The 26,402-nt window shown below is 41.4% G+C and overlaps 1 protein-coding gene across 37 annotated transcripts in view; it reads left to right on the forward strand.

The window, feature by feature from the left end:
- The window catches only part of COL13A1 (collagen type XIII alpha 1 chain), an 86,883-nt gene that overhangs the window by 39,239 nt on the left and 21,242 nt on the right, over nt 1-26,402 (forward strand). For 19 of the 37 annotated variants that reach the window (XM_088669541.1, XM_088669542.1, XM_088669556.1 and 16 more), the window contains 18 exons: nt 389-424; nt 1,623-1,685; nt 2,420-2,446; nt 5,454-5,498; nt 9,610-9,642; nt 11,498-11,524; nt 12,108-12,170; nt 15,693-15,746; nt 17,188-17,274; nt 17,977-18,045; nt 20,169-20,192; nt 20,700-20,753; nt 21,931-21,975; nt 23,065-23,154; nt 23,827-23,871; nt 24,400-24,441; nt 25,005-25,031; nt 25,811-25,891. In XM_088669541.1, the coding sequence (XP_088525667.1) occupies nt 389-424; nt 1,623-1,685; nt 2,420-2,446; nt 5,454-5,498; nt 9,610-9,642; nt 11,498-11,524; nt 12,108-12,170; nt 15,693-15,746; nt 17,188-17,274; nt 17,977-18,045; nt 20,169-20,192; nt 20,700-20,753; nt 21,931-21,975; nt 23,065-23,154; nt 23,827-23,871; nt 24,400-24,441; nt 25,005-25,031; nt 25,811-25,891 (912 nt within the window). The remainder of the gene's footprint in view (nt 1-388; nt 425-1,622; nt 1,686-2,419; nt 2,447-5,453; nt 5,499-9,609; nt 9,643-11,497; nt 11,525-12,107; nt 12,171-15,692; nt 15,747-17,187; nt 17,275-17,976; nt 18,046-20,168; nt 20,193-20,699; nt 20,754-21,930; nt 21,976-23,064; nt 23,155-23,826; nt 23,872-24,399; nt 24,442-25,004; nt 25,032-25,810; nt 25,892-26,402) is intronic. The other 18 variants (XM_088669574.1, XM_088669572.1, XM_088669575.1 and 15 more) reach the window with 9 other exon arrangements.

The raw sequence follows: 26,402 nt of genomic DNA on the forward strand, positions 1-26,402 counted from the left end.
TACTTGCCTGAATCTCTTTCTTAACTTCCAAGGAAGAGCTTCTGTCTGAATGTGTTGGGCAGGAGCCAGGAAAATATTTTTGATACTATAGAATTCTCCTTGCTACTGCATGCCACTACTTTTTCTATTCCTCGAAAGAGGGGCAGGTAATACCCAACATCTGGTCACACAGAGATCCCTAAAAGCTAGAATGGTCCAATATTAGAGTTAAGTGAGCTGAAAAATTTGCAAGGGACATGAGTACCCCACAGCTTTTCCTTCAGACTCCTGTATCTGTCTATGTCCCCCTCAGCTTCTTATGTTCATGTTCATAAAGGGAAAGGGGTTTTAGTCTGAATGCAACCTAACTCAATCCTTGTTGTGTTTTTGTTTCAATTGGCATTTACAGGGGGACCCTGGAATTCAGGGGTACCATGGAAGAAAGGTATGGTTGTTGTTTTTTTAGAAGCATAAGACTAGAAAATGAAATAAGCACAGCAGCGTTTGAAATGCATTAATGTAGATTTGAGCCATCTGGGAAAGTGCTGGCAAAGATACACCATCCTTGCCTTACTCATGCACATAGACACAAGCATATCCTGGTTATCACACTTTGCTCATTTCCTACCTTGAGCAGCTTCGGCTGGGAGTGTTGGGGCTTGAAGTAAGTGTGACTTCTTCCCCTGCAGCCATCACAACCTCTGTCATGCCCCATGGGTAGAATCTGTTAACAAGAGGGTGGGACTGGAGAAGTTTCCAATTTTTCAGGCTCTCTTGGTCGCTTATGACAGTTTCTGCTAGAAGAAGCCCCTGAAGATTTGACACCTATCTGGAATAAAAATGAGTTTGACTCCACATTCACACGCAAAATGTACAAACTCTGGGAATCCTTCAGTGGTTCCACCCTTGGCTGAATCTGATTAGGGGAGTCAGAGGGGCACATGAAAGCCTCCTTGCACATAGAAAGCTACCGTCAGGAACATACACAGAGAGATTTTGATAATGTGAGCACTTTCGAAGAAGCAATTCCCCATGTATCTTCTGGGATGGTACAGTCCACTGAAACGTTTGGGTCAGCTCTTACCTACTTGCCTTATATGGCTGATCTTACTTGCCACGTCATTGGAGTTTGTGATACTTCTGCTATTTTTACAATGAGTCCTTTTATTATTATTTCCTTGATTTATCGTGCTGCAAGTTATATTGAATGTTATAAATCGATTAGGTTCATTTTGGTGCTAGGGTTGAGTCCCCGCAGTTTCCAAGAGATGGCTTCTAAATCTTGTGACCCACTGCCTTGGGTCATGGAACTCAGATGTTAGGTGAAACATGAGGAAAGTGTTGGTTTGGTTTGGTTGGCATCCGTCTGTCATGGTGCAGTGTGTCTTTGGGGGTGAAATCAAACTACTGGGAGGTTATAGTGCCTGCTGTGGCTGTAGATACTGACATGGGAGAGGCATGTTTTGTTGTTGCTTTTTTTAAATACCTTCCTGTATTCATCCAGGCAGGACAGCAAAGGTGTCATCCTGAGATTACTGCCCACTATTTCCTTAATAATAATTCTTCTTAGCCAGAAAACTTGACTTTTTATGGCCCTTATCTGTATCTATTCCTTCCTGTCTTTCCTTGTATCTTTTCCCCAGGGTGAGGTGGGTGAGGCTGGCTTACCTGGCACCCCTGGCCTTCCTGGTCCTTCTGGCCCAAAGGTAACTTTTGCATTGCACTAACAACTTCCCATGTCCCAAATTCAACCGATTGCTACTTCACTGTGTTACAACAGTGATGTTCATATAAACATCCCATATGTTGACAAGAGGAGTGGTGTTGCACCCAGAGCAAATTCTGTGCATATGTATGGCTTAAGGCAAATATTTTTCTTTCCCAGTCTTGACCTGAAAGTTTGTGGACATCATTGTGATGGGTAGTAGGTACACTCTCCCCCCCCCCCCCAGCCTCACTTTTGCTAGGGCAGGTGAAAACACCACTCTCTGGCCTGGAATTTCTAATTCCTGCTGCAGAGGCTTCCTCCCATTAATTAGTGGTGAGAGGAATGCATTTTGCAGTGCTTTCTCCTATTCTGATCTCATATGTTCTAGAATTGAATCCTGGCATTGAAAACAGATGCTATGGCTGGGTTCTAGCCCAAACGATGCTCTGTGCTCTTGTTTCTGGTCAAAGAAAGTTGCTTGGTTTTATAGTGCTTGAAAAACCTGTGGAGCCAGAGACAATAGAAGAAGGAAAAAAGTATGTGTACACTGTGCGCTCTGTCAGACCATCTTAATTTTTTTGGTCTATCTACAATCTACATAGTTCTCAAGTGTGCCACCCTTCATTTCTCATCCATTTCTCAATGCAGCTCATTTCCACTAATTTCTTATTTCTGCCTATCCCCCCCTTTCTATTTCCCCCCATTTTCTTCTCTATGTTTTCCCTTGCACAGGGTGAAAAAGGGGAGCCTAGCATGAAGGTAGGCATGGTGTCAATCTGGTTACTCAGAACAATGTATTGTTATAAAAATCTTGACCCAAGACAGACCTGTGGCCTATTTAATAGCATATCCATCTGTGTTGTGATTAACCACTAGCAGACTTCCATGTCCTGGCTCCACTAGGCACACATACATACACGGTGAAATCTATCTTTATGAGTTTGGTGGAATTTGACTCTTTGCAAAGGCATTTCTTTGACTACTCAAACTGGCTGATGATTTCTTGCCCTTCTGTATCTTGCGAGACGGGTTGGGGTTTCTTCACAATGTCTGGTTAGCTGACACATCAAATCCACTCTAAAATCGGCAGATCCTGATGTTGAGGTTTGGCATGCTCCTTTCTTTTTTTCTTTTTTTCTGATGCTCGGGGCCCTTTTAAGACAGGCTACATGATTTCATGCCCATATGTTATCTATTTGATTAAAATGTATATTGAGCCTATAAATTTTGAATATATTCCTGTGTTTTAAAAGAAAAGTATTACAACTTTGGCCAAGATCCACAAAAGACAAGGCAAACTATATCAGGCTGTACAGTTTAAATGTCTTAGGGGCTGGTTCTAGCTCAGTTGGTTAGTGTGGTGCTGTTAATGCGAAGGTTGCAGGTTCAATCCCCGTATGGGAGAGCTGCATGTTCCTGCATTGCAGGGGGTTGGATTAGTATCAGGCACCCCCAAACTGCGGCCCTCCAGATGTTTTGGCCTACAACTCCCATGATCCCTAGCTAACAAGACCAGTGGTCGGGGAAGATGGAAATTGTAGTCCAAAACATCTGGAGGGCCGAAGTTTGGGGATGCCTGGATTAGATGATTCTCAGGGTCCCTTCCAACTCTACAATTATATGATTTCCAACTCTACAATTATATGATAAACTCATCTAAAAATGTCTATTTGGATAGCTTGTCTTTTCAATGTACCCGCTACAACTTACTGAGACAAATTTTATTTATTAATGTATTTATATGCTGCCCACTCACATACAGTATCAAGACGGTGCAAAACAAGATATGCTAATACAATTGGCTTCCCAGCACTTGTATTGAGATAATTTAATGGTCATATCCCCCCTATTCTTTTTAAAGTACAGACGCTCCATTCTTCCCTAGTGTTCATGAGCAAGAGAAATACATGCACTACAGTGCTAATAGGAAAGAAAACTTGACATCTGTCACCTACTGTGTAGAAAGGCAGCCCCTTATAAACTGCTGCCCTAGACTCCTACCTAGACTGACTTCATAGTAGGTTGCAGTGAGTCTGCTTTCAAAGACACCACAGTTATTCACACATTGGGTCTGTCATTAACCAACGGCAAGTTGCATATTAAGAGGAAGGTGGGTAATCATTAACAACTAATATCAGTGCTAACTAGCATATCCCAATGCTGTTCTTCACACCTACCTAGAGATTGTCTCCTGATTTTCCAGGCAGCTGAAAAAAACATACACATTCTCCAAGGTGAAAGGGATTATACATCAAGAGTTTCACAACCTGTCTGTGAGCACAGCCAGATCATTAAACCCTGGAGATCTGGAGATCTTCTTAATCCAGGCTTTCCAATTGGATTGTGATGAGAAGGAAGCATCAATTTCATGGTTAAGAAAAATCAAAGCTCCATGAAACTTGTAGTTTAAAGAAGAAACCAGCAGGAGACTGTCCTGGTGGGAAGAAATGAATAGCATTTTGTCTCTCTCTCTCTTCCCCCCCCCCCCCGCACTTGCCCACCCCCAAACTTTGAATTGAGATCCTGGGCTGCCCTCTGCTGGTTTGTTAGAAGCAGAAACAAATTACAGTACGTTGTTTCATGCTAGCTTTAGTGAACATCAAAACTTTTCTCCCATTTTTGGCACTTGTGAACACATATGTTTGGTTTATCTATCTATCATCTATCTATCTATTTATTTCCTGGTGTTGTGCGTATACACATAAGTGATCACACATAAGTGGTGTGTGTGTGTGCCTGTATATATTAGTGAAAATGGCATTCAAAGATGCATTCTGCATTTTTGAAATTGCTTGCAAAAATGTGTATATTAGGAAAAATTGTAAACAAAAATGTGTTTATTAAGAGAAATTAGCACATATGTACGCAGATTTTCATGAGGTTTTTTTTTAAAAAAACAGAATACTGATGTGGAAATGTGGTGAATTGAAGTTAAGTTTGGGGAAATGAGGAACTGGGCACAACTAAAATTGTCACAATCATGCATCCATAGTCCAGAGAGACACTCATGTCTATATCTTACACACAACAAGGAAGTGTCATCCAAAACGCCAGCATCACTGAATCGTACAGCCTCTAGGCTCACTTGCTCCATGTGGTCCATTGTACATCATCCCATTTCTGCAGTCATTATGTGGTAGGAAAACGCATGATATGATGATGCCAGGGTAAATGATCCTTTGCATTGCTGGGGAGAAATTGACACACTACCCATACAGCAAAAGAGTTGATCTGTGTTTTGGCCGCCATGCAGAGAAGTTGTTTTCAGATGTAATAAATTTAGCACAGTGAAGTTCTGGGAAGGTAGTTAACATCAGCCAGTTGAAGTGACATCAAAAATGTCCTAAGTCGATCCCTACGGCTATGACATATTATCATAATATCTCTGCAACACTACCTAACACCACAAGCCATGATGCTGCACTGATTCTTTATTTGCTGGCACAACCAGTCTCTAGTTTGATTCTGGCATTAAGTTTTTGACATTTTCCCCATGCAAAAGATGGAGAAAACCATGTTCTCATCATGATAACTTTAACACTTCAAATGTTTAATACTAAATTCAGGATTTACTAATTATATTGTAAAAAATTATCACAGCAATGGTTGACTTCTACTTTGAAGCTTCAGAGCATCTTGAGATCTTATGGAATACAGTTTTCTACAGTTTCAGTGGTCAGGTCACCAACAAAGGTCATATGGGGACCTATGTTTTCCCCTCACTCTTCCATCTTCATTATTTTTATCTTGTTTTTTCCTATTCCAGGGGGAGAGGGGCATGCCAGGGCTACCAGGAAAACAAGGAGTTCAGGTATTCTGCAAGGAATGGAGTCTGACTTGTCCGACCACCCTTTCCCATACCTCTCAACTGACCCTGAGTCTCAGAGATTACACCAATTACCTTTAACATTCTCTACATGTATTCTGTACATGTATTTCCTACTCTTAAAATACAAAAAGCTCAAAGCCCTATTTAGCAAAAGGAAGAAGAACCAGGAAGAAATGTTTTGCTGAACAAATGGCATGCCTATTCCTCAACAGTTTTCCCATTGTGGAAAGAAGTGAAGTGAAATGGGTGCCCTTAAAATACCCACTGCAATGACTGTGTGGTCCACTAAACCAATCTGTGCTTCATTTGCGCCACAGAAACAGAGAGCATAAATTTGACTGATTTGCCATTGGATCAAGGTTCAAATGTTTATTACTTTCACAGGAGTGGAGAAGAATTCCACTTGAGTATGTGCTTAGTTTTAAATTCATAGCTGCAATTCAGATTAAACTCCAGCACATATTTTAGGTCAGAATAACCCTTTTTTAAAGGACTCCGGAATTGCATTCATTTACATGCTAAAGGATTGACATGCCATCTCTTCAATCAAATCCATCCTCCCAATATATATTTATCCTCTTCATGTCTCTAGCCCATAGTTACTAAACATTACTCACCTCTGATGCATTTCTGAATGTTTCTTTCACCTGTTATTACATAGAATCCCTGATTTCCATCTTCTGTCCTTGTGTTTTTTAGCTATGCCCCTGATTTCTGTTTCAGAAAGTTGAGAGGTATGATCCTTCTCCCTCTTCTTCCACCCCCATCTGCTTCACACCTTTCAATGTTTGAACCTGTTTGCCCTTCTTGGTTTATGATCTAAATCTGTTTCTCCAAGCAAGTCTTTTTGTTGTTCATCTATTGCACTAAGCTCCCCAAGCACCCATTATTCTATGTCTAACAATAAATATTTCCATCCGTTCCCACTTCTCTCCCTAGGACCACTTGCCCTTGTAATCAAATGCTCTTATTGAAGAGCCTAACAGATACTAATATGTAGAATGTGGCCACCTCCTTTATTTAGCCAATAAGCACTCATCTCAAGGCTCATCTGCACTGCGATTTTTGCCTAGGAAGTTCTTACCACTTGATATCCTTCCCAAAGGCTTCCAGTATCTTTCTTTCCTTGCCCTGGTGTTACATGTTACATATTGGCTGCTTTGATGAGCTTGCTCCCCATTAGCATAATTTCCAGTCATTAATAGGAAGCAGTCAAATACAGTGGTCTACAGTGGGCATTATTTTTGCCATAAAAATGCTACTGAACATGGGCTCATCAGAGTGGTGACATTCTTCCTGCTGAAACATTTGTGAGTGTATTTCAAATGGAGCCATTACATCCTGCATATCCATGGCCATCTTGAGGCCATTGGGAGGGATATGTGGAGACACAATATAACAGCCTTTATAGGTGTACGTACTTCAAAACTATGGCTGTGTTCACATGTAATGCTAAACCACAGTTTATGTTACAAAACTGAGTTGCAGTGAGCCTTTGGCTTGTTCCCTCCTTCTCTGGCAAAACAAATGAAGAGGAGTTCATAATTTTTTGTTTCCTTATTTGACTAAGTGCAGCTTGTTGTGATGTTCAAACCTGGGCATACTTCAGATGCTCTTAAATATGGTTTGCTAAAACAAGTCAGCTTCAGACTGTGGCTTATAAACCTGGCTTGTTTGCGTAGATTGTATCTATGATTAACCACATTTTATGGTTGCACAGAATGAACAGTTGTGGTTAATAAAAAATGGAGGCAGAAGGTTCTAGCCTTCCTGCAGCTATGCCATAAGAGGAGAGGAGAGGTGAATGCAAGAGTCCTAGACTCATTGTGGCTTTTCCTCCTAATGTTAAGACATAGTTTAGCATTACATGCTGTTGGAACCATTATGGACAGATGTGGGGTCACTTATCACAGGGAGGCCATTTTCTGTAGTATCATTTTCATCAGCCTCAATATGTGCTTTAGCCTTCACGGAGATCACCCAAGTTTGATTCAGATGAACAGCCAAAATAGCTAAGTAATCAAAGGACAATATTTTTATACAGTATGTGGACTGTTCTTTTAAATACACTGACATAATGCAGATACTGTAGCTGACAATCTCCTGGATAACGTGTGAAGTCATATGTAAAAATAACCAGTTGTTTCTTGTGTGGTGCCTTGACCACCTCAACAGTTTGCCTAAATCCAATTGCAAAGCAAATGTTAAGTAATTGGTAGACATATGAGGACAAAACCAAACACTCATTTGTCACATGTTAAACAAAAAACCCCTGCATTTGTGAGGAATTATTTATTTTCCTGTCATTCAGAGTACAAAGATCTCCTGACAGATCCCATGGCTGTATAGCATTCTTGCTACATTTCCTTTCATTCCCCCACCTTAATGTCCCATTACTAATCTTCACATTTTCCCTCAGTCATAAAATAATACTAGATATGCACAATTGCATCCATGAGACCATAAACTGTTCAATAAAGTTGATGGTGAAAACCTTAAGATTATGAAACAGCCAAGGTTTGGTTTCTGCTAAAAGCAATAGCACATTTTCTCTTTAAAAACAATAAGGTAAAGGTAATGGGGTCCCTGACCATCAGGTCCAGTCGTGTCCGACTCTGGGGTTGCGGCACTCATCTCGCTCTATAGGCCGAGGGAACCAGCGTTTGTCTGCAGACAGCTTCCGGGTCATGTGGCCAGCATGACAAAGCTGCTTCTGGCGAACCAGAGCAGTGCACGGAAATGCCATTTACCTTCCCGCTGGAGCGATCCCTATTTATCTACTTGCACTTTGATGTGATTTCAAACTGCTAGGTGGGCAGGAGCTGGGACCGAGCAACGGGAGCTCACCCCGTTGCAGGGATTCGAACCGCTGACCTTCTGATCGGCAAGCCCTAGACTCTGTGGTTTAACCCACAGCGCCACCTGGGTCCCTTAAAAAAAACATGCATTGATAATGCTAGTGTAAGGGAACAGTGAAACACTCCTGTCTAGATCCAAGAGTTTTAAAACCTCTGCAGAAGGACCCCATTGCATGTGTTGAGGAACCCCTTTGTGGTACCAAACAATCTATAGTGATTTCTAGGGTGCCCTCTCAGCACACACAGTGCCCCAGCCAAGCGCATGTGGACCAGTGATGTGCTCCACAATGCACCTAGCACTCCCTGCAACCAAACATTGCAGGAGAAGATTGGTAATGGAAGGCAAACTGTGCTTGAGAGAAGTTTGTCTGCCAATACTGAACTCCTCATTGAGGAATCCCTTAGGGCCAAGCCAGAGGTGACAGCAGCAGACCTTCCTCTTCCTCTTCCTCTTCCTCTTCCTCTCCCTCTCTCCCCCTCCCCGCCCCACCTTTCTCTCCCTCTCTTAGAACTAAAAGAGGAACACAGGTGGAGATTTAGGTTTAGAAAATTTGCTCCCAACTGCAGCTTAGCCCCCAACCATAGCTGCCAAGTTATCCCCTTTTTAAAGGGATTTTCCCTTATGCTGAATAGGCTTCCTCGCGAGAAAAGGGAAAACTTGGCAGCTATGCCCCCAACAGTTTGGCCCTTTAAGTCAAAGGTGAGGAATCTGCAGTCCTATGGGAGCTTTAAGATTTTGCTAGTCCCAGCCAGCATGGGCAATGGTCAGGGCTAAAGGGAGTTGTAGTCCAAAAACAGCTGGAGATCCAAGTTCGTGAAACATTGAGCTGGATGGACCAGTGGTCTGTCTCAGTATCAGGGAGCTTCCTATACTCTTGTGTGTTGATGCTTTTGTTATCTGTGCTCTGGCATCGGAAAAGTCTTTGCGGGGAGAGGCTGGAGGGAAGTAAGCAGTGGATTTGGTAAGGGATTCATTCACACACTCCCTTTGCTATCAAAAATCAATCCACCCCACACGCCCTGTGCTGCTGTCACATCTAGTTTGGCCCTAGTAATCTTCCAAGGCTGTTGGCTTCCATTTTACAACACCTTAGGTATGCTTTGCCCCCACCCCAAGAACAATCAATTTTTTCCCCAAGAAAAAAAATAGAAACTTTCTGAAACTTACTCTCTTGCACAAACACTTTTTTTCACCATCTATCAAAGTATACCTGTCTTTCCTTTATCTCTGTCAGGGGGATCCCGGAATTGCGGTGGCAGGCATGAAGGTTAGTTTTCAAGTGCTAACCTCTCGGGGGGGGGGGGGCTGTAGAGCTCTCTTAGGAGATGAAAACAGAAGTATGCTCTCAACTTAGCATCAGATAGTGGGGAGCAGAGAACTGAAAAGCAAAGCACAGCCCTGAGATTAGAGCTGTTTTAATAAAAGCATTTTTAAAAAGAATTATCCTTATGACTACTTACTATTTTGTCAGTTCAACTGCTAAATTTTGGGGTTTTTTATTGCACTCAGAAACATCACATCTAGTGTTTGTAATGTAGTAGAGATTATAATCCACAGGAGAGATCCTATGAATACAAAGTTCCTTCACAGTAAAAAAAAAAAAAGTGACACTTAGTCCATAGTGCAAAGGTTTAAGATAATGTCTGGTCATAGGAAGTTCATAATGTGGATCCATCAGATTAATTAAATAGCCACAATGGCAGATTCTCATATCATGCACTATCCACTGGTGGTTCTTCTTCTTTTTTCTTTTTCTTTTTTAAAAAAGAAGACCTAAAGCAGCTTTGATGTGCCAGCAAACCAGTGCTTAGAGTGGTGTACAAAAATATAGTACCACAACCCACTTGAGGCGCTGGTGTTACAGAGACATTATAACACTGTTGCAAACAGAAACACAGACTAGAGTGATTTCTTTTAAATGATCATAATATAACTTTTCTCACAGACTAGTGTGGAATCTAAACACATATAAAATACGCTGTGAAATGCTTTAAAAAAAAGTTTTGAAAAAATATTGAATTTGCCATAGCTCACCATTGCCATCTAATGCCACATTTGTATAATGCACTTTGCAACACACATTTTATTTGCAGCTGTATAGCTGAGTCCTAGGCACCTGCCTTATCAGAGTAAGTTTATGGCGCTACCAAAATTCCTTTTAAAAGGTAGGATATGTGCAGAGGGTGGAATTGTATATTTGTACTCTGCACTGAAGCAAATGGGACTTCCTCCTCCCTGGGAATTCTGTTGGTGAGAGCTGGGCCACCCAGAGCTCATCCACACTTCCATTTGTCCCATGATTTCTAGACACGGATCCAAGAAGTTTTTTTTTCTTGTTCTGCCGCTTTCTCCAGGAAAATCTGTGGTTTATTGTTGAATCAGAACAAACGACATTTGGGTTTTATGCATATTGACGTTGGTTCCAATTCAGCAGTAAACCACAGGTTTTCTCAGGGAAAGTGGTGGGACAGAAGAAAAACCTCTTGGACCAAGAAATCGTGGGCCGAAGGGAAGTGTGGTTGAGCCCCAGTGTCAGTACCAGAGTTTCTCCAAGAGCAGCACATTATTGTGCTCCATTCACTTCTATGGGAGAATGTAAAGAAGGGCACTAGGGCTCTGGTGGCCCAAATCAACATTGTTCCTATCTGCATAGTCACGGTTCTCTTTTTCCAAAGTTGCCTCCTTAGGACAATATTTGCAGGGCAGAATCGGCAAGTGAGGGAAGACTTCAAATCCTTTCCCACTTACTGAATCTCCCCAGAAAATAGCCCTGACTGACATTTGCATTAGAAGGAAAACATAGGAACTCAATGTTTTCTTCATTAGTTCCGCCCTCAAACTTGAATATTAACAACTCTTGCCCATCTGTATTTCTGCAGATTCCGTTTTTGAGTCTTGAAATAAAATACTTTTGGTCTATTTAAAGCTGTGTGAGACCTAGTTAAACCCATTAGACAGACGTAAATGCAAATTGAAATAAAGCTAAAGTGGGGCTTTGGCATGAGGTCTTCTTCAAAGAATGGTCACCTACTCTGCCTGTTGGTGCTGGAAGTAAAAGAATTGCCCCTCTCCTCTCTTCTTCTTCCTCTCTCAGTTTGTTTTTCCATCTTTTCCTAATGCAGGGTGAGCCAGGGATTCCAGGAACAAAGGTATTGCACTTAAAGAAACGTCTGTGCTTAGTCTGCTTTGTCTATCTTTTATTTTAAGTCTCTTAAGGAGATCTGGTGTTATAATCAGGATGTGAGTATGTGAATACTTTGGTCAGTAGAGATGTTCCCTATTTTCCTCTCCCCTCCCCAGCAGGAGACAAGTGAACACCGTAGGGTCTGTAGAAGTTTCTATCTATCTATCTATCTATCTATCTATCTATCTATCATCTATCTATCTATCTATCTATCTATCTATCTATCTATCTATCTATCTATCTATCTATGGAGCTACTATATCCTAGCTCTAGAACTCCTCCCCAAGCTTCAATAGAAGGGCATCAATAATGGCATACTTCACAGGGTTGTTGTGTAGATTACTGAGATTAGGTGTGTGAAGTGTTTTCACCACTCTATATAAATCCTATGTTGTTGTTGCTATCAGCAACAAAAGTAGAAGTTTTAGCAAGTTTGCTATTTCTTTTAGGTGTTTCAGGGTTTGGCTATGTTGTGCTTGGAGACTACAAGTCAAGCGTAACAGACATTATTCTCTGCCTCCCTTTTCTTACCCATCCTCCAAATAAAGGGAGAACGTGGAGTTGCAGGGAAGATGGGCCCCCCAGGTTTGCCAGGGAAAAGGGGGCAGAGGGTAGGACATTGTCAAATGCTTGAGCTTGGTTTGCTTATTTGTATTGTCCTTCCCCCAAACCTTGACCAGGTTGCTTTGAGCTGCATTTTCATGCTTGCCAAAGAATGCTTTTATCTGATTCCTTACATGTGTGGAGTGTGCTGTGTATGCCCAAAACTAAACCCAGAATTTGAAGCACCCCTGTTCAGAATACTCAAACATTTCAGAATATTTCAGAATACTCAAACATTTCAGAATATTTCAGAATACTCAAACATTAGCAGTTTTCTGAAAGAGATATGTTTATATATTGTGTCTGCTTTCACCCTTGGAATAACAAACAGGATAAGTATTATGATGGGAGGACAGAACGATTTGGAAGTATGCTGGGATGCTGGTTTATAAGAGGATGCAATAGCTGCTAACTTTGAAGATAACAAAATCCACGCAACTGATTAGTATTAGCTCTGGCTGCAGCTTATTAACTCTTCACATTTCCCAATTTAATTTGAAAATGAATCACTCCATTTAATGGCTTGTGTGTACTTTGAAATATAAGTGAACTCAGCTTCTCCACTGCAGATCCAGATGTTGTTGTTGTTTAGTCGTGTCCAACTCTTCGTGACCCCATGGACCAAAGCATGCCAGGCACTCCTGTCTTCCACTGCCTCCCGCAGTTTGGTCAAACTCATGTTTGTAGCTTCAAGAACACTGTCCAGCCATCTCGTCCTCTGTCGTCCCCTTCTCCTTGTGCCCTCCATCTTTCCCAACATCAGGGTCTTTTCCAGGGAGTCTTCTCTTCTCATGAGTAGATGAAAATGGCCTTCTGCGTAAACAATTTCCCTCTGTACTCAAAAGTGTTATTGCCTTGTCTATTTGGACCACTGCATATGTTTACCATGCAGACACAGAAGGAGTTATATCTAGAACAGAAGTTGGCATCCTGAGAATCTCAGCTGTTGTGGTTTAACTTTGAAAGCTGTCTTGGTTGTAGAAAACAGTTAGAAAGGAAAGTCAGACAGAACTTTCAGCGGTCAGATAATCAGGTTTGCTCCACGCAGCTCTCAGTACTTCATTCTGCCCTACCACTTGGCTCATTCTTCCTCAACCTCCGTGCTCCCCTTCTGTTTCCCTTCCTTCCAAAGGCCTATTGCCATAAAGAGAACTGCCCTTGATGGCTCTCAGACCTGCTTTATACAACATGCCTGCACATGCAATATTAGTGATGCCCTTCCCATTAAGCAATGTGGTTCATACCCATGTGATCCAGCCATCAAGCATTTACATAAATGGGCTCTCACTAGGGTACATGGAATGATTTCAGAATAAATGATCTCAAGATAGCCTTCCATACAGCTGGCGCTATTATAAATCAGTGTGATGAATATGATTTAAATCAAGTTTCCATTTTTGAAATCCAGACATTTCTTGAGCAAAAATGCATTCTGGCCAGCTCAAATAATTAGAACAGACTAGGTTGCATTTCCCTAAGGATGGGGTTACAGTCTCGAGTTCACAGTCTGGTGCTGCTGATTGATGAAGCAATGTCACTGGAACTGGTACATCAGCTGCAACCCCTGCTAAACTGAGATTGTCCAGCCACAATTATTGATGCTCTGGTAACATTTAGTGTGGACTCGTGAAATGCACTCTATGTGATGTATCCTTTGAAGACCTTGGAAACTTCCATTAGTACAAAACATAGCAGCTACAGTGTATTAGCTATAGAGACTGCATCTCACCAGTTCTTAAATAACTATAATACCGTAGTTGCTGGTTCCTTTCTAGACACATTTGAATGTGCTGGTTATTGCCTGGGTAACTTGGGGTCTGCTACTTAAAGGACTACTCTCTCCCACTTGATTCTACCCAAAATGCAAGGTCTTCCCTCAAGGCCTTTTTTTGGATCCCAGAACTATCTGACCTTGTATTTAGAATGTCTTTATTGGTCTAGCTACCCCACCACTCATTATAAACTCTTTTTTGCAGCAAATTCCTTTCTTTATTTCCCCATGCATTTTGGTGTGTTGAATAGCTGATTTAAATTGCAGTTTGATGTCTAGTTTGGTTTTTTTGGGATGGATGCTGCTGTTTCTGTGTTTTACATTGTTTTGCTGTTGATTTTTTGTATTGTTTTTGTTTGTTCTTTTAACTGCACAGTGCCTTCAGGGCATAAGCCTAAGGTGGCTCATAAAAAGATCAAAATGAATTTCTTTGCAACTGAATGCTGTTTTTATGTAATGCAAAGGCACAACTCAAAATGTTTGGCCATTCAGCCCACAGATCCTTTTGTACTATGGAGTGATCTCTCCTTATAGCTGAAGCATCAGCAGCGTGGTTAGCCATCGGGCACCTGGAGCAGCATGCATGCCCTGCACCCAGGGGCGGGGCAAGCCGCACATGGGGGCGGGAGAAGCCACCCACTGGGCGGAGTTGAGCTGGGGCAGCCCACCACCTCTCCCTCAGCTGTAAGGCGGATGAGGGGGAGGTGGCAGGTGGCTGCAAGCTTCACGCTGCCATTTCGGAAGTGCAGAGCCTGCAGACGCCCAAGCCACCGTGTCACTCCCAGGAGAGATGTGTGGCTTGGGCGCACTGCAGGCCCCGCTGTAAGTGCCACCCCGACCCCCCCCCCAGCTATGCCCCTGTGAAGCATGCACACCTGCACAGAAACCTGTCAAAATCTCTTAGGCCTCATCCACACTTCCACTTGTCCCATGCCTAGAAAGCATGGTCCGAGTGGTTTTACCACTCCTTTTCCAGGGAAAACTTGCTCTTTAGCTCAAAGTTGAGCAACCGTCAATCTGGAAAAGGCCTAATTGCTCGTTAGCTCAAAGCAGGACAAGAGGAAGTGTGCTAAGCCCTTACTTGGGTTGCAACAGGTGTCCAGAACTTTCCAGAAACTCGGGATGATAATGGTGTTTATGTGTTAGATAACTGAAATGGGAACCCATATTGTTTGTTTCATTGAGCTTAGGTACTTGGGCATAACACAAGGGTATAAAGCCATCCATATGGGCACTGTAGATGAACTTGGACATATACAGAATTGCATCACCTAGATTCTGGTACCTGTGACGCACCTGCTGATCCCTGGTCCCTGACCCCCAATATCAAACCATCAGATAAATGATTGTCCTGTGAAGATGGTTTCTTCACAAGATGTTTGTGAAAGGCAGCCTTTCAAAATTGGAAAGTTCATAAAACGGTGATTAATTTTGAGAGATTATTTCATTTTAAACCATGTTCTTTGAAAGAGAGAAAGAGAAAAAAACCAGAATGTTTTTTAAAAAACAACAACAACAACAACACAGGGGGGGGGTATAAAAGAAAATGGAAACATGGCCATGTTGTTATATAGAATCAAAAGGCAAACGATGGTTCTTCATTAGGAAAACTAGCAATGGAACAGGAATAAAGCTGTAGATATACCGGTACTTGCCAAGTTGTGCCCACAGATAGATTTACTACCATTCAGCTGATCCTAGTGCAGATTAAACTAATAATTGCAGCAGGTATCCAACCATGTGTATATTTCACCAACAGGGCGAGAAAGGAAAACCTGGTGATCCGGGACCTCCTGGAACCATAGGACAAAAGGTTGGTTTTGTTACCTGGGAAGGGGATGTGGTAACAGGTATGTTTTCTTTACAGTATTTGCTTGCACAGAAACATTCAGGGAACAGGGCACCTCCAAGTATGCATCTTTATGCTTCCATAAAAACAGCAAATAATCTGACTGGAGAAAAATATTTCACTGCTCGGATTTTTGTACATTTGTTTATTTAAAACGTTTATAGGCTACACTTTCATATGAAATATCCACAAGGCGGGTATACAGACTAAAAACACACTTTTATAGTAAAAATGTCAACACATCAGTGATAGCTGGTTGGCAAAGGATTTCAGAACTGAAAGACCTGTTGGAATAATTCAGTGGTTGTTTCCCCCCCAGAAGATGCCTAAAAGCAAACTTCTACAGTGGTACCTTGGTTTAAGAACAGCCCTGTTTACAAACTATTTGGTTCATAATAATATCTTTATTACGGTCGTAGACCAGCAAAAGAGAGAGAGAGAAAACCCAATAATATATAAAATAGAAATTCTTAAGTATCATCTTTGAGCAATACTGTTTCATAATCCTATTTTAAATTAAAATTAGGTTAAAATTTAATGAGGGATAGTTCCCTTGAACTGTTATCCGCTATGAATTAATAGGCGGCTTTATCACTGTTACTGATTGATGTTACGGCGTGTCTTAGTCTTGACGCGTAGTAACAATATTTATCTACATTCTTAGTGCACTCTGGATTAAAATCCGCTGGTAGGTATCTAGTAAGCATTTCAGTTGAGCGGCCTGGTAAGTTTTTTAACAAGGGTTCAATTAACTCCTTCCTCATGTCTTGATACAATGTGCAATGCAGGAGGACATGATTTATAGATTCAATCTCCTTGTTATCACAAGGACATAGTCTCTGTTCTACCGGGATCTGGAGATATCTACCAGTTAACAACGCCGAGGGTAGAGCATTGAAACGAGCCCTAGTGAACTATTTGGTTCGTAAACCGAGGTTCGGTTCGTAAACCGAGGTACCACTGTATAATTGGCAAGGCGTTCCAAGGGGGCCAACCACATTAAGGGGTTGGAAAGGCGGGCCAAATCTCAGAGGCATGTGGGAGCACCAACAGTGGCCCATCAGAAGAGCTACATCTTAGTCAACTTTCCAGACCCAATGGACATGATTAATACTCATTGATCTGTTTTGCTCCCTCCCCCATTCAGTTTTATATTTCTTAAATACTGGTTGGCTTCTCCAGATCCGTAGGTTTCTCCTCCTCCTATGTGGATGGCGCTGGTTTTGCTAACTGGTTTCACAATTAGTACGGTATATGTAATGTCAGCAGTCAACTGACTAAGGGGTATTAGCAGCAATACCTTCTCATTTATCACTTCCTCCCCTTCACTCATTCAGAAAAAAAAACCTTGTTATAGAAATACAAGCATACCATTACAATCACTGTTCTTTATTTGTATATCTAGGGAGATAAGGGAGATTCTGACAATGCACTTGGAGGGGGTAAAGGGGAACCTGGACCCCCTGGATTACCTGGACCTCCAGGACCAAAGGTGAGTAAATTCTCCTTGCTCTTTTATATACATACTGTGGGCTGCATCTGTACTTAAGTTGCTCACCAGCTCCACCTACTTCCCAGTCCCTGGAGACTTTGCCAACCCTCCTCCCCTTACATTCCCCACCACACAAGAAAAAGCTCCTGACTCCTTACAGTTCAACAAAGCCCCTTTTCCTTAAAGCTCACTACCCACCCCTCCCTACACTGCAGGAGCTGCCCTTGAAGAGGGTAAGGAGGAGGGGAGTGGCAAGTGGCAGCAAAACAGGGCTAGGGAGCAATTTCTGGGGAGCTGGACCAGTCTGTACTGAATGTTCCTCTGTGGCTCACCTGCCCACCTGGGCCACTTCTTCCCTTCACCTTGCCCTCTTCCACTAAGGGGTGGTTTGTGTGTTTTCGCAAGCTGTCATCACACTGTACTTTGCAGCACCACCTGTCTTTGCCCAGATGAACCACAGCTTGATAATATCTTTATGCAAATATAGTACAGGAAGATATGCTTACTGAAGACTATTCCAGAGTGGGTTAGAATCTGACTATATGTGCACTAATAATTGCACTACGCGATTTTTCTGTGAAGCATGTCCTCTTCTTCAGGGCTTTCTATTCAAGATACTTGAATACTTTGAGATACAAGCACTGAAGTATCTCTAATCTAGATGGAAACTCTGGTTTTAACCACCTATGTAATATTTTTCAGGGTCCCAAGGGTGAACCAGGAAAGAATGAAATGGTAGATTACAATGGCAATATCAATGAAGCTTTACAGGTAATAAACTAAGCTGACACATACAACACAGGTGTGCCATGTGTTGCTCCAAAGACCTATTTATTTGTTTTATGGTGAATTTTTTGAAGAGTAACATATTGTTTCACAATGCAAAAACATTATGCCTTGAGAAAAGATAATGCAGCCACCATGAACCAATAATAAGATTTTTGAGTGACATTTAGACTTTACTGTGAAGTGGGCTTCATAAAGAACCATCCAGATGTCCACTAAGGGCCAAACTACATGTGGCACTAAACACCATACTGTATTAGTAGGTCTATTGTCTAGCTTATTTTGGATTTTCTTTTGATGTTCAGAGCTGATATCCATTCCTTACACTTTTGGTAAATTTCAAGCCAAACTATACATGATGCTAAACAGGTCACTACGAGTTCTATGAATCTTTTAAAATAGCAGGCAGGAGAGGCCCTGAACAAAATCAGAACTGTGGCTCATAGAGTTTTTAAAAAACTCTTTATTCCCCTGCCATGATTTCAATTACAATCACCCCTGCAGTTGCTGTTAACCCCAGGAGCAAAACTTCCATTGCCACGTGGAGATAATTCTCTTTGAGAACCCTTAGAAAGGGTTATTCTCTTGGGCCTGTGGAGCTAATGTCAGTGATAGGGAACCAACACTTGCTTATTTACTTTTTTAAAGTTTGGTTTAATTTGTAGTGATACATTTAGCATCACTTTTTTTTTTTGCCCTAAGCTTACTGTCATCGCAAGCAATGTTTAGGAAGCTATGGATCTTGGTCCTTATCTAAAAATATGCTAGACCCACAGCTCTGAATGCAAGATATGGAGATGATCAACGACTGTCTGAATCTCCAAGACCACAGAATATCTGAGTCGAAGGAGGGACAAGACATTGTCCGTTTCTCACATCTAATACCTGAGGAGGTCTGCTTAGCTCCAGCAAAGTGTTAGTCTCATTTGCCTTCAGACTGTACACTGCGATGCTATTCAGCATGTCTCTCAGTATTCTAACTTCTGCACTCCATGTTCTCTTTTATACTCTACCAATAGGCTGTCAGCTAGGACAAAGAGGACATTAATTCAAAATGCAATATTATATAATATGCCTGAATAGCTCCTGCCAGTAGATCACTTTTTGCAAGAGTTGTACAGACATAGAAGTAGTAATAAGATAGTTCCCCACCTGCCAGATCAATACTGCAGATGTTTCAGATTTGTTACCTAGCTACAACAGATGTTTATAAACCCATTAGGCAGTAGGAATCAGTAAAGAACTTCTTGCAATACTTATATTTTGAATAAGAGCTTAACTTTCTGAAATGGTTTTTTTTCCCCTAAAGAAGATTTCTTGTCTGCTTAATAAATTCCATTTTGTACCTCATATTAAACTATTCTTTTCTGGTCTTTACCATGGGAGTTCAAGCTATTTCTGTGCACCAGAAATAGGCAAGTAAACTGATGAGTTCAATGCAGCCTGATTATTGATGATGGGTGGGAGTAGTGTACACTAATCAGTAGTATGGCTGTCTAAAGCATTGAACTATAAAAGGACCACTTGAAGGGCTGTAGAAACCAGGTCTATAGTATATGTACAGGGAAAGCTGCATGAAAATTGCTTGCTTGGGGAGAAATGGTTTTGAATTTCAGGGTACTGAAGTAGTGCTGGTTTCAGATTAGGAATGCCAACTTGGATGCTTTCTTCTATGCATCTGTAACAGCTGATCAACTTGGACATTCGTAAACATATAGGGTGGTATATGTTGTGGTGCCCTACTTGTGCACTGAGTTCCACTTCTGCAAACAGGAGTCCCCTGTTCCCACTGATGTCCCTCTTCATCTGATCCAGAGGGCTGGGTGACCCTCTGCAAGGAGGGGAGGGGAAGAGGAAGAGGAAGTCCCTTCACATTTGCTGGGTTGAGTCTCACCCATAGATTATTATGAAGATGCTGTAAAGCTGCTGTTCTCCCTAAAGAAAATTACAGTGTAAAAACTATTTTGAAGTTCCAGAATGGAAATAAAACCTACGTAACATTTCATGCAAAGTGTGGTTAATTGTTTAAGCATTAGTTTGGATGTGAAAGGAAGAGAGTTGCTTCTTCAAGAAGAAACTTTAATATATATATTTTGGGTTTTTTCCAGGAGATACGAACCTTGGCTCTTATGGTGAGTCACCTTTTCTCCTATATGCACTGGGGTTTATAATCAAAGTTCTGTTACATAAAAGGGGTAGAATCAGCAACTGTTGGAAGACACATAGGAGGTCATCTGGTCCAACCACTGTGCAGCATCAGCAAAGCAAGATGCTGCCGCAGCATCCCTAACAAATGGCTGTCCATCAGCTTCTGCTTAAGTACCAAAAGCAAAGGAAGAGCCCACCACCTCCTGAGGCAGCCTGGTCCACTGTCAAAGAGCTCTTACCATTAAGAAGTATCTACTTTTGCAATTCCTTCCAGTAGCACCTTAGAGACCAACTAAATTTGTCATTGACATGAAAGCTCATACCAATGACAAACTTAGTTGGTCTCTAAGGTGCGACTGGAAGGAATTTTTTATTTTGTTTCAACTACATCAGACCAACACAGCTACCTACCTGTAACTACTTTTGCAATGTTTTTGTTTTTAAAGGAAGAGAGCAAGTTAGTTTATAAACATGAGTTTTTCTTTCATTAGGGGCCTCCTGGACTACCTGGTGTTGCAGGTCCTCCAGGACTACCTGGACAGAAGGTAAGAGTCACAATCTGAGATTCCTTAAAAATGACTTGGGCATGATCTAGAAGAAAAAAACACACACACACTTTAAGGCCCATAAGGTTTCAATGCAATAGATGCCTACACATGTTTTTCTCTCTCATTGAAATTCAAAAATGCTAAACTTGTTATTATGCTCTGCTCCAAGCTTACTAATAATTAGGACCTTGCAATGCAATCCTATATTTTTTGTTGTTAGTCGTTTAGTCGTGTCCAACTCTCCGTGACCCAGACACAACTAAACAACAACAATTATAGGATCTACTCAAAAACAAGCCCCATTCAATAGAACTTACTCCTGGGTAACTGAAAAAGATCATGTATAAGCATTACATGAGCAGGAGAGTTATTTTCCCTGTGTATCTTCATCACTCCATAATGAAAAGGCAGCTCTAAACTTTTTTTCCTACTCATTATATCTCACATTTTAAAACTGCAGAATAATAAATACCTAGTTTTAGTATGAGGTGGTGCTATGCATTCCGTTACTAAGGGGAAATGTTCTATAAATGAAAATTAAAAGTACGCCTGGATAATGTCTGACACAAGAAACTTATTTTTCTGTCACCCTTGTTTTAGTCAAGTGCACTCTAAAGGCTTTTCTGCACATTACATTTTACCCCCTGATTGCTATACCTGAGGCAAGTGCATATTAGGTACAAGCCAGATAGATGACACCCCTGGTTGTAAATTAATTTACCACAGACAAATTGCTTTTTTAAAAAACCCGTATGTCCATCCTTAAGCATAAAACTTGGTTTTATGTATGACGGTTGTGGTGCATCTCTGCTATGGCAGGGAATTTCAATGTGCAGTGTAGATTTCCAGGTTGCAGTCTCACAACGTTCTGTAGCCACTGACTATGCTCAGTCCTCATTGGGTTGTTTGGTGTTTTCTCGTACCTTAAGGTTTGTATCTAAAGGCAGTTGTTGTTGTTGTTGTTGTTGTTGTTGTTGTTGTTGTTGTACAACCCTTGGAACTCCCCCACCAAGCCTGCTGATACCATTATCTTTTGCCTGGATTTTGCCATGCACCTGGAGAGTGAACTTTGCTATAATTATCTATGATTCCTTTACCATGCTTAACACCCAAAAAGGTGAAATAGCCCTTCACAATTTTTTTAAAAAAATCTCCATTGGTTTCTGCATCTTAGGGTGAAATTGGCCTGCCTGGTCCTCCCGGACATGATGGAGAAAAGGTAAGGGCTAGGTAATGGGAGTGTATTAATTTGGCTGGCCTTTCAAGCACGAAAATAGATGGGTCACAGTTTCAAAGGACTGAAGGTGAGATTATCTGCCCTCTAAAACTGGAATTACTATAAAAGGCGCTGATGATGATCTTGATTTAAACTGTTTCCATAAAACAAGAATGCTTATGGTGGCTCCATTTGGCAAGTGTTTGGCCTGATCTATGGCAGCTGTTGAGTATATACCTGCCATTAGCCATACGATATCAGAACTTCCAGATTGTATGTTTTACCAAACTGGGCCTGGAGACTTCAACACCTGACTGAATTGTCATAAGACAAGATCCTGCCTTATCTTCCCTCCTGATGGGTCTACCTGTTTCTTCACAAGTTAAATACACAAATATTCTTCTCAATGAACTCAATGTGATTTTTGTATGCAGAAATCCAAATCCTACACACATTTATCTTGAAGTAAGTTTGGAATGCCTCTCCTTCCAATTCTATGATTCTATGAACTTCAGGGTCACACTCACATAAATGGGATGTCATAATGAGGTGAAATCCTCCCATTTATTTATTTGTGCACCTTTGGACAAATGCCCTCAAGGTGGCCTACAAGGCCAAACCATATAAGACACAACAATAAAAACTACAGAAGCAAAACAACAACAAATGAACAGCAAGATTTATTGTTTATAATTTGTTGTGTATTGTTTTACTGATTTTCCTGTTAACTACTTAGAGCTCATTTGAAAGATAAACTGGGTTATAAATGTTCTTCAATTACACTCTTTATTATATTACATCTGCCGCTGCTTCTACCGAATCAATCCATCTGCACTGCATTCCCAGGATCTTTGCCTAGTGGGTTGTTGATTAGGGACATGTCAAGAAACACATTAGAGAGTGGAATGTGCTAAAGTTTTGCGAGTAAAGGCCACAAAGGGTGTTGTCTACAGCTGATTGCTAGCCCTGAGTTCAACCTTCTTAGTACTTGGGTCTCAATACGTTTCCACTTTGATAATGCCAGCAGTGCCCTCATGTGTTTCTATTGCATTGTATAGTATTTAAAAATAATTTCTTCTTCTTCTTCTATAGGGTCTTGATGGCCTAGCTGGAGAAAAAGGTGATCAGGGGGTGCCAGGACCTCTAGGCCTAACAGGTCCAATCGGACTTCCAGGATTAACAGTAAGCTATCCAAAGAATTAGATCACACACACACACACCCAAAAAAGCCCACTTCTGTGGGGATAGTCAAGCACTACAAAACACTGCCTTGAATTCTTTCTCAGCTGAAGCTGAGCTAATGGTTGCTCACCTGAGGCTCTGTAGTAAGTTTGTGAAGGAGGTGAGATTTAAAGCAGGAACTACCACTACCACAGTTCTCACCTTAAGTCGTTATACTATACCACCATAGTGCTGCTTGCTTGAGAAAAAGGCTTGTCAGAACCACCTGCTTTTGAAATCGATTATGTTTGAACAAAGAGGGGGGGAAGTGGAAGCTTCTATGCCTGAGATAAAACAGGTTCTAATCAGTTGTGTGCAGGGAAGGCACAATTTCTAGAAATATGGAACATGTGTTTCTTAAGAGTTTGGCCATTACATTTCCTTTCTGAACATACTTTGCCAACTTGTTAGAATGGTGCCCAGCTATTTTGACAAAGATCAAGATAGGTAGCACAGCTATTCAGGCACACTGTAGTATATTTGGGGAGGGGCGCAAAATGATGGCTGCATTTCTTCTCTAATGGATGTCTTCATCTGAATGTTAAGCCATCTGAAAGCTCTTAATACTGTAAAGTTCAAGAAAGAAAACTCATACCAGTGCTTGGGTTTATGCTATACTTGCTGCATTTGCAGGGAGAGAAAGGAGAACCTGGAGCAAAAGGAGACACTGGAGATTCGGTAAGTTGTCATTCCACAATTTATCCTCTGAAAACAGAAGCTGAAGCTTACTGGGAGGACCTTTGGTGTAGTCAAAGCATCCTTCATGGTTTAATGGGTTGTGAACTTTAAACTGCCTACCCCAAACTATTCTACTGAAAAAGAGGCCCGCCTTGACGTGATGGCAACTGACCTGTGGCTGACCTCTGAGTACTCACAGAGTAAGGGCAGGGACCATTTTTTAACAGCAAAGGGGATTTCTGGGTGAGGACCATAGCAGCCTTCCCTACTCACAGCATGGTTTTCTGCATCCCCGCACCCCAAGCACTTCTCCAGCCAAACACACCTCTAATGCAGTGCTTGGTTGAGAAGAAAAGACACCCAGAAGGATAGACTTCAGAAACATAAATGGTACCTATCTGCTCTTTTTATTTATGCCATAGCCATTCACTTCTCTCATGAGCCCACCATTCTGAAGGTTACATAATGTGCTCTTATGCAGGCTGTTTACTATGGCACTGACCTTTGTTTTTTTGTTTGGGGTTTCAGGTAGCAGGGCCACCAGGGCCCCAGGGCCCACCAGGAACACCAGTAAGTCCTATCTGTCAACTACAGTACATATATGGTAGCATTTCACTGAAACTTCATACACAACTCTGTTCTGCAAAGCTGCCAATAGTCAATATTAACCACAATGCACAGTGTGAGCGAGCAAGTAACTTAGTTAATTTTTATTTATTTATTTATTTATTTATTTATTTATACCCCACCCATCTGGCTGGGTTTCCCCAGCCACTCTGGGCGGCTTCCAACAGAAAAATAAAATAAAATAATTGATTAAACATTAAAAGCCTCCCTAAACAGGGGTGCCTTCAGATGTCTTCTAAAAATCTGGTAGCTGTTTTTCTCTTTGACATCTGATGGGAGGGCGTTCCACAGGGCGGGTGCCACTACCGAGAAGGCCCTCTGCCTTTTAGTTGTTCAAGCCATTTTTATCTTGTCTTTAGCTTGAGACAGTTTGTGAAAAAATTTAAACAAAATGAAAACAATACAACATATAAGATATATAGAATGAGTAATGTAGGAACTGTGTGCTACTGGGCTTCTGAAATTTAACTCACCCTAACTTTTATTCTTGTTTGTTCCGAATACAGGGTCTTCAAGGTGGTCGAGGACCTAAGGTAAGAATGAAGGACCATCACATTGGATTAAATAAGGCCCTTTTAGAAGAAGTGTGTAAGAAGCTGCTCTGAAGGTCAAATTATTGGCTTGGGACAGTTTAGAGTTTTTCCAAACATGTCAGCGGAATTAATATACCCCATCTCCCCACATTCAAATAGTGTCAGGTTTTGAAACAGAAACGCTTATTTCAGGCTGAAATAAACCCATGCTTCTTATACCATTATGTGTCAGTGCATGTATGTAAAGCCCAAACACTTGTTTGTTTCTGCTTTTTTTGTTCTGTTCAGAAAGGCCACTGGTGAGCAATTTGGAATAGGCAAACAACACGTGATAAAAGGGTTTATGTGTCCCTCCTCCCACACCTTCTTTACTCAAAATGGCTCCAAAGCGGTTTTCTTTTTCTTACGTGGAAATTTGACTCTAATACATGCATTTGCCCTTCCTGTGTGATTTGCACTGAAAAATCAAGATATCTTACAAATATTTACTGTACTCTTCATCTATGGGAGCTCAGAACTTCTCAGTTTGCATAAACTCTGGTATCGACCACAGAGACTTATTATCCTGTCACTTTCACTATTGAACACTGTAAATATCTCCTATGAAACCAGTAGAGCAACTTGGCGTTGTCTAGTGTGAGAGTGAAATTGGCTGCAAAATGTTCTTTAGTCATTGCTATGTCTTGGATGCTACTGGGTGCCTTTGCTATGTAATTAATATCTGTTTAGAAACATTCCAAGGAAGTGTTAGGCTTTCTCCTGATACATCTTTCCTTTAGGGGGAAGCAGGCATTTCTGGAATGAAAGGCGAAAAGGGTGCCCAGGGAGAAAAAGGAGACCGAGGTCCTCTGGGATTGCCCGTAAGTATCTAGAAAGCAAGGAGAACTTCACAGGCCACGCTTAACCCAAGCTTTCACCAAATACTAAAATAAGAAGCATAATTTGATAAAATGACACATGGAATGAGAAGCTTCAAAACACAATGGCATGCAGTGAAATCCACGAAGCTCAAATGTCTTGAGTTTGAGAATTCTGGTCACTGACTCAAGGTCCCCCAGATTTTGATTGCTTGGGTGATACCAACAAGAGAAATTTCACTTCTGGGCTCTTGCTACATGTGTTTCTTATGCTCATAATAATGTTCAAGTGCCAATACATTCAAGCAAGAAACGTAAATAGTTTGTAGATTCTATAAACAAGGCTGCTGGTTGGGGCTAATGAGAGCTACAGTCCAATACATGTGAAGGGCATTAGATCAGGGAAGGCCAGGCTGACCAGCTAAGCCTAGGTCTGGCAGAGTTCTCTTCTCAAACAAAGCCAGCATTCCCTGTTTCTTCTAGGGTTCTGTTTCTAGAGTATAATTTTCCTCAC

Source organism: Zootoca vivipara, chromosome 5, assembly GCF_965207765.1.
Source record: "Zootoca vivipara chromosome 5, rZooViv2.hap1.1, whole genome shotgun sequence".
In the NCBI taxonomy this organism is placed as follows: domain Eukaryota; kingdom Metazoa; phylum Chordata; class Lepidosauria; order Squamata; family Lacertidae; genus Zootoca; species Zootoca vivipara.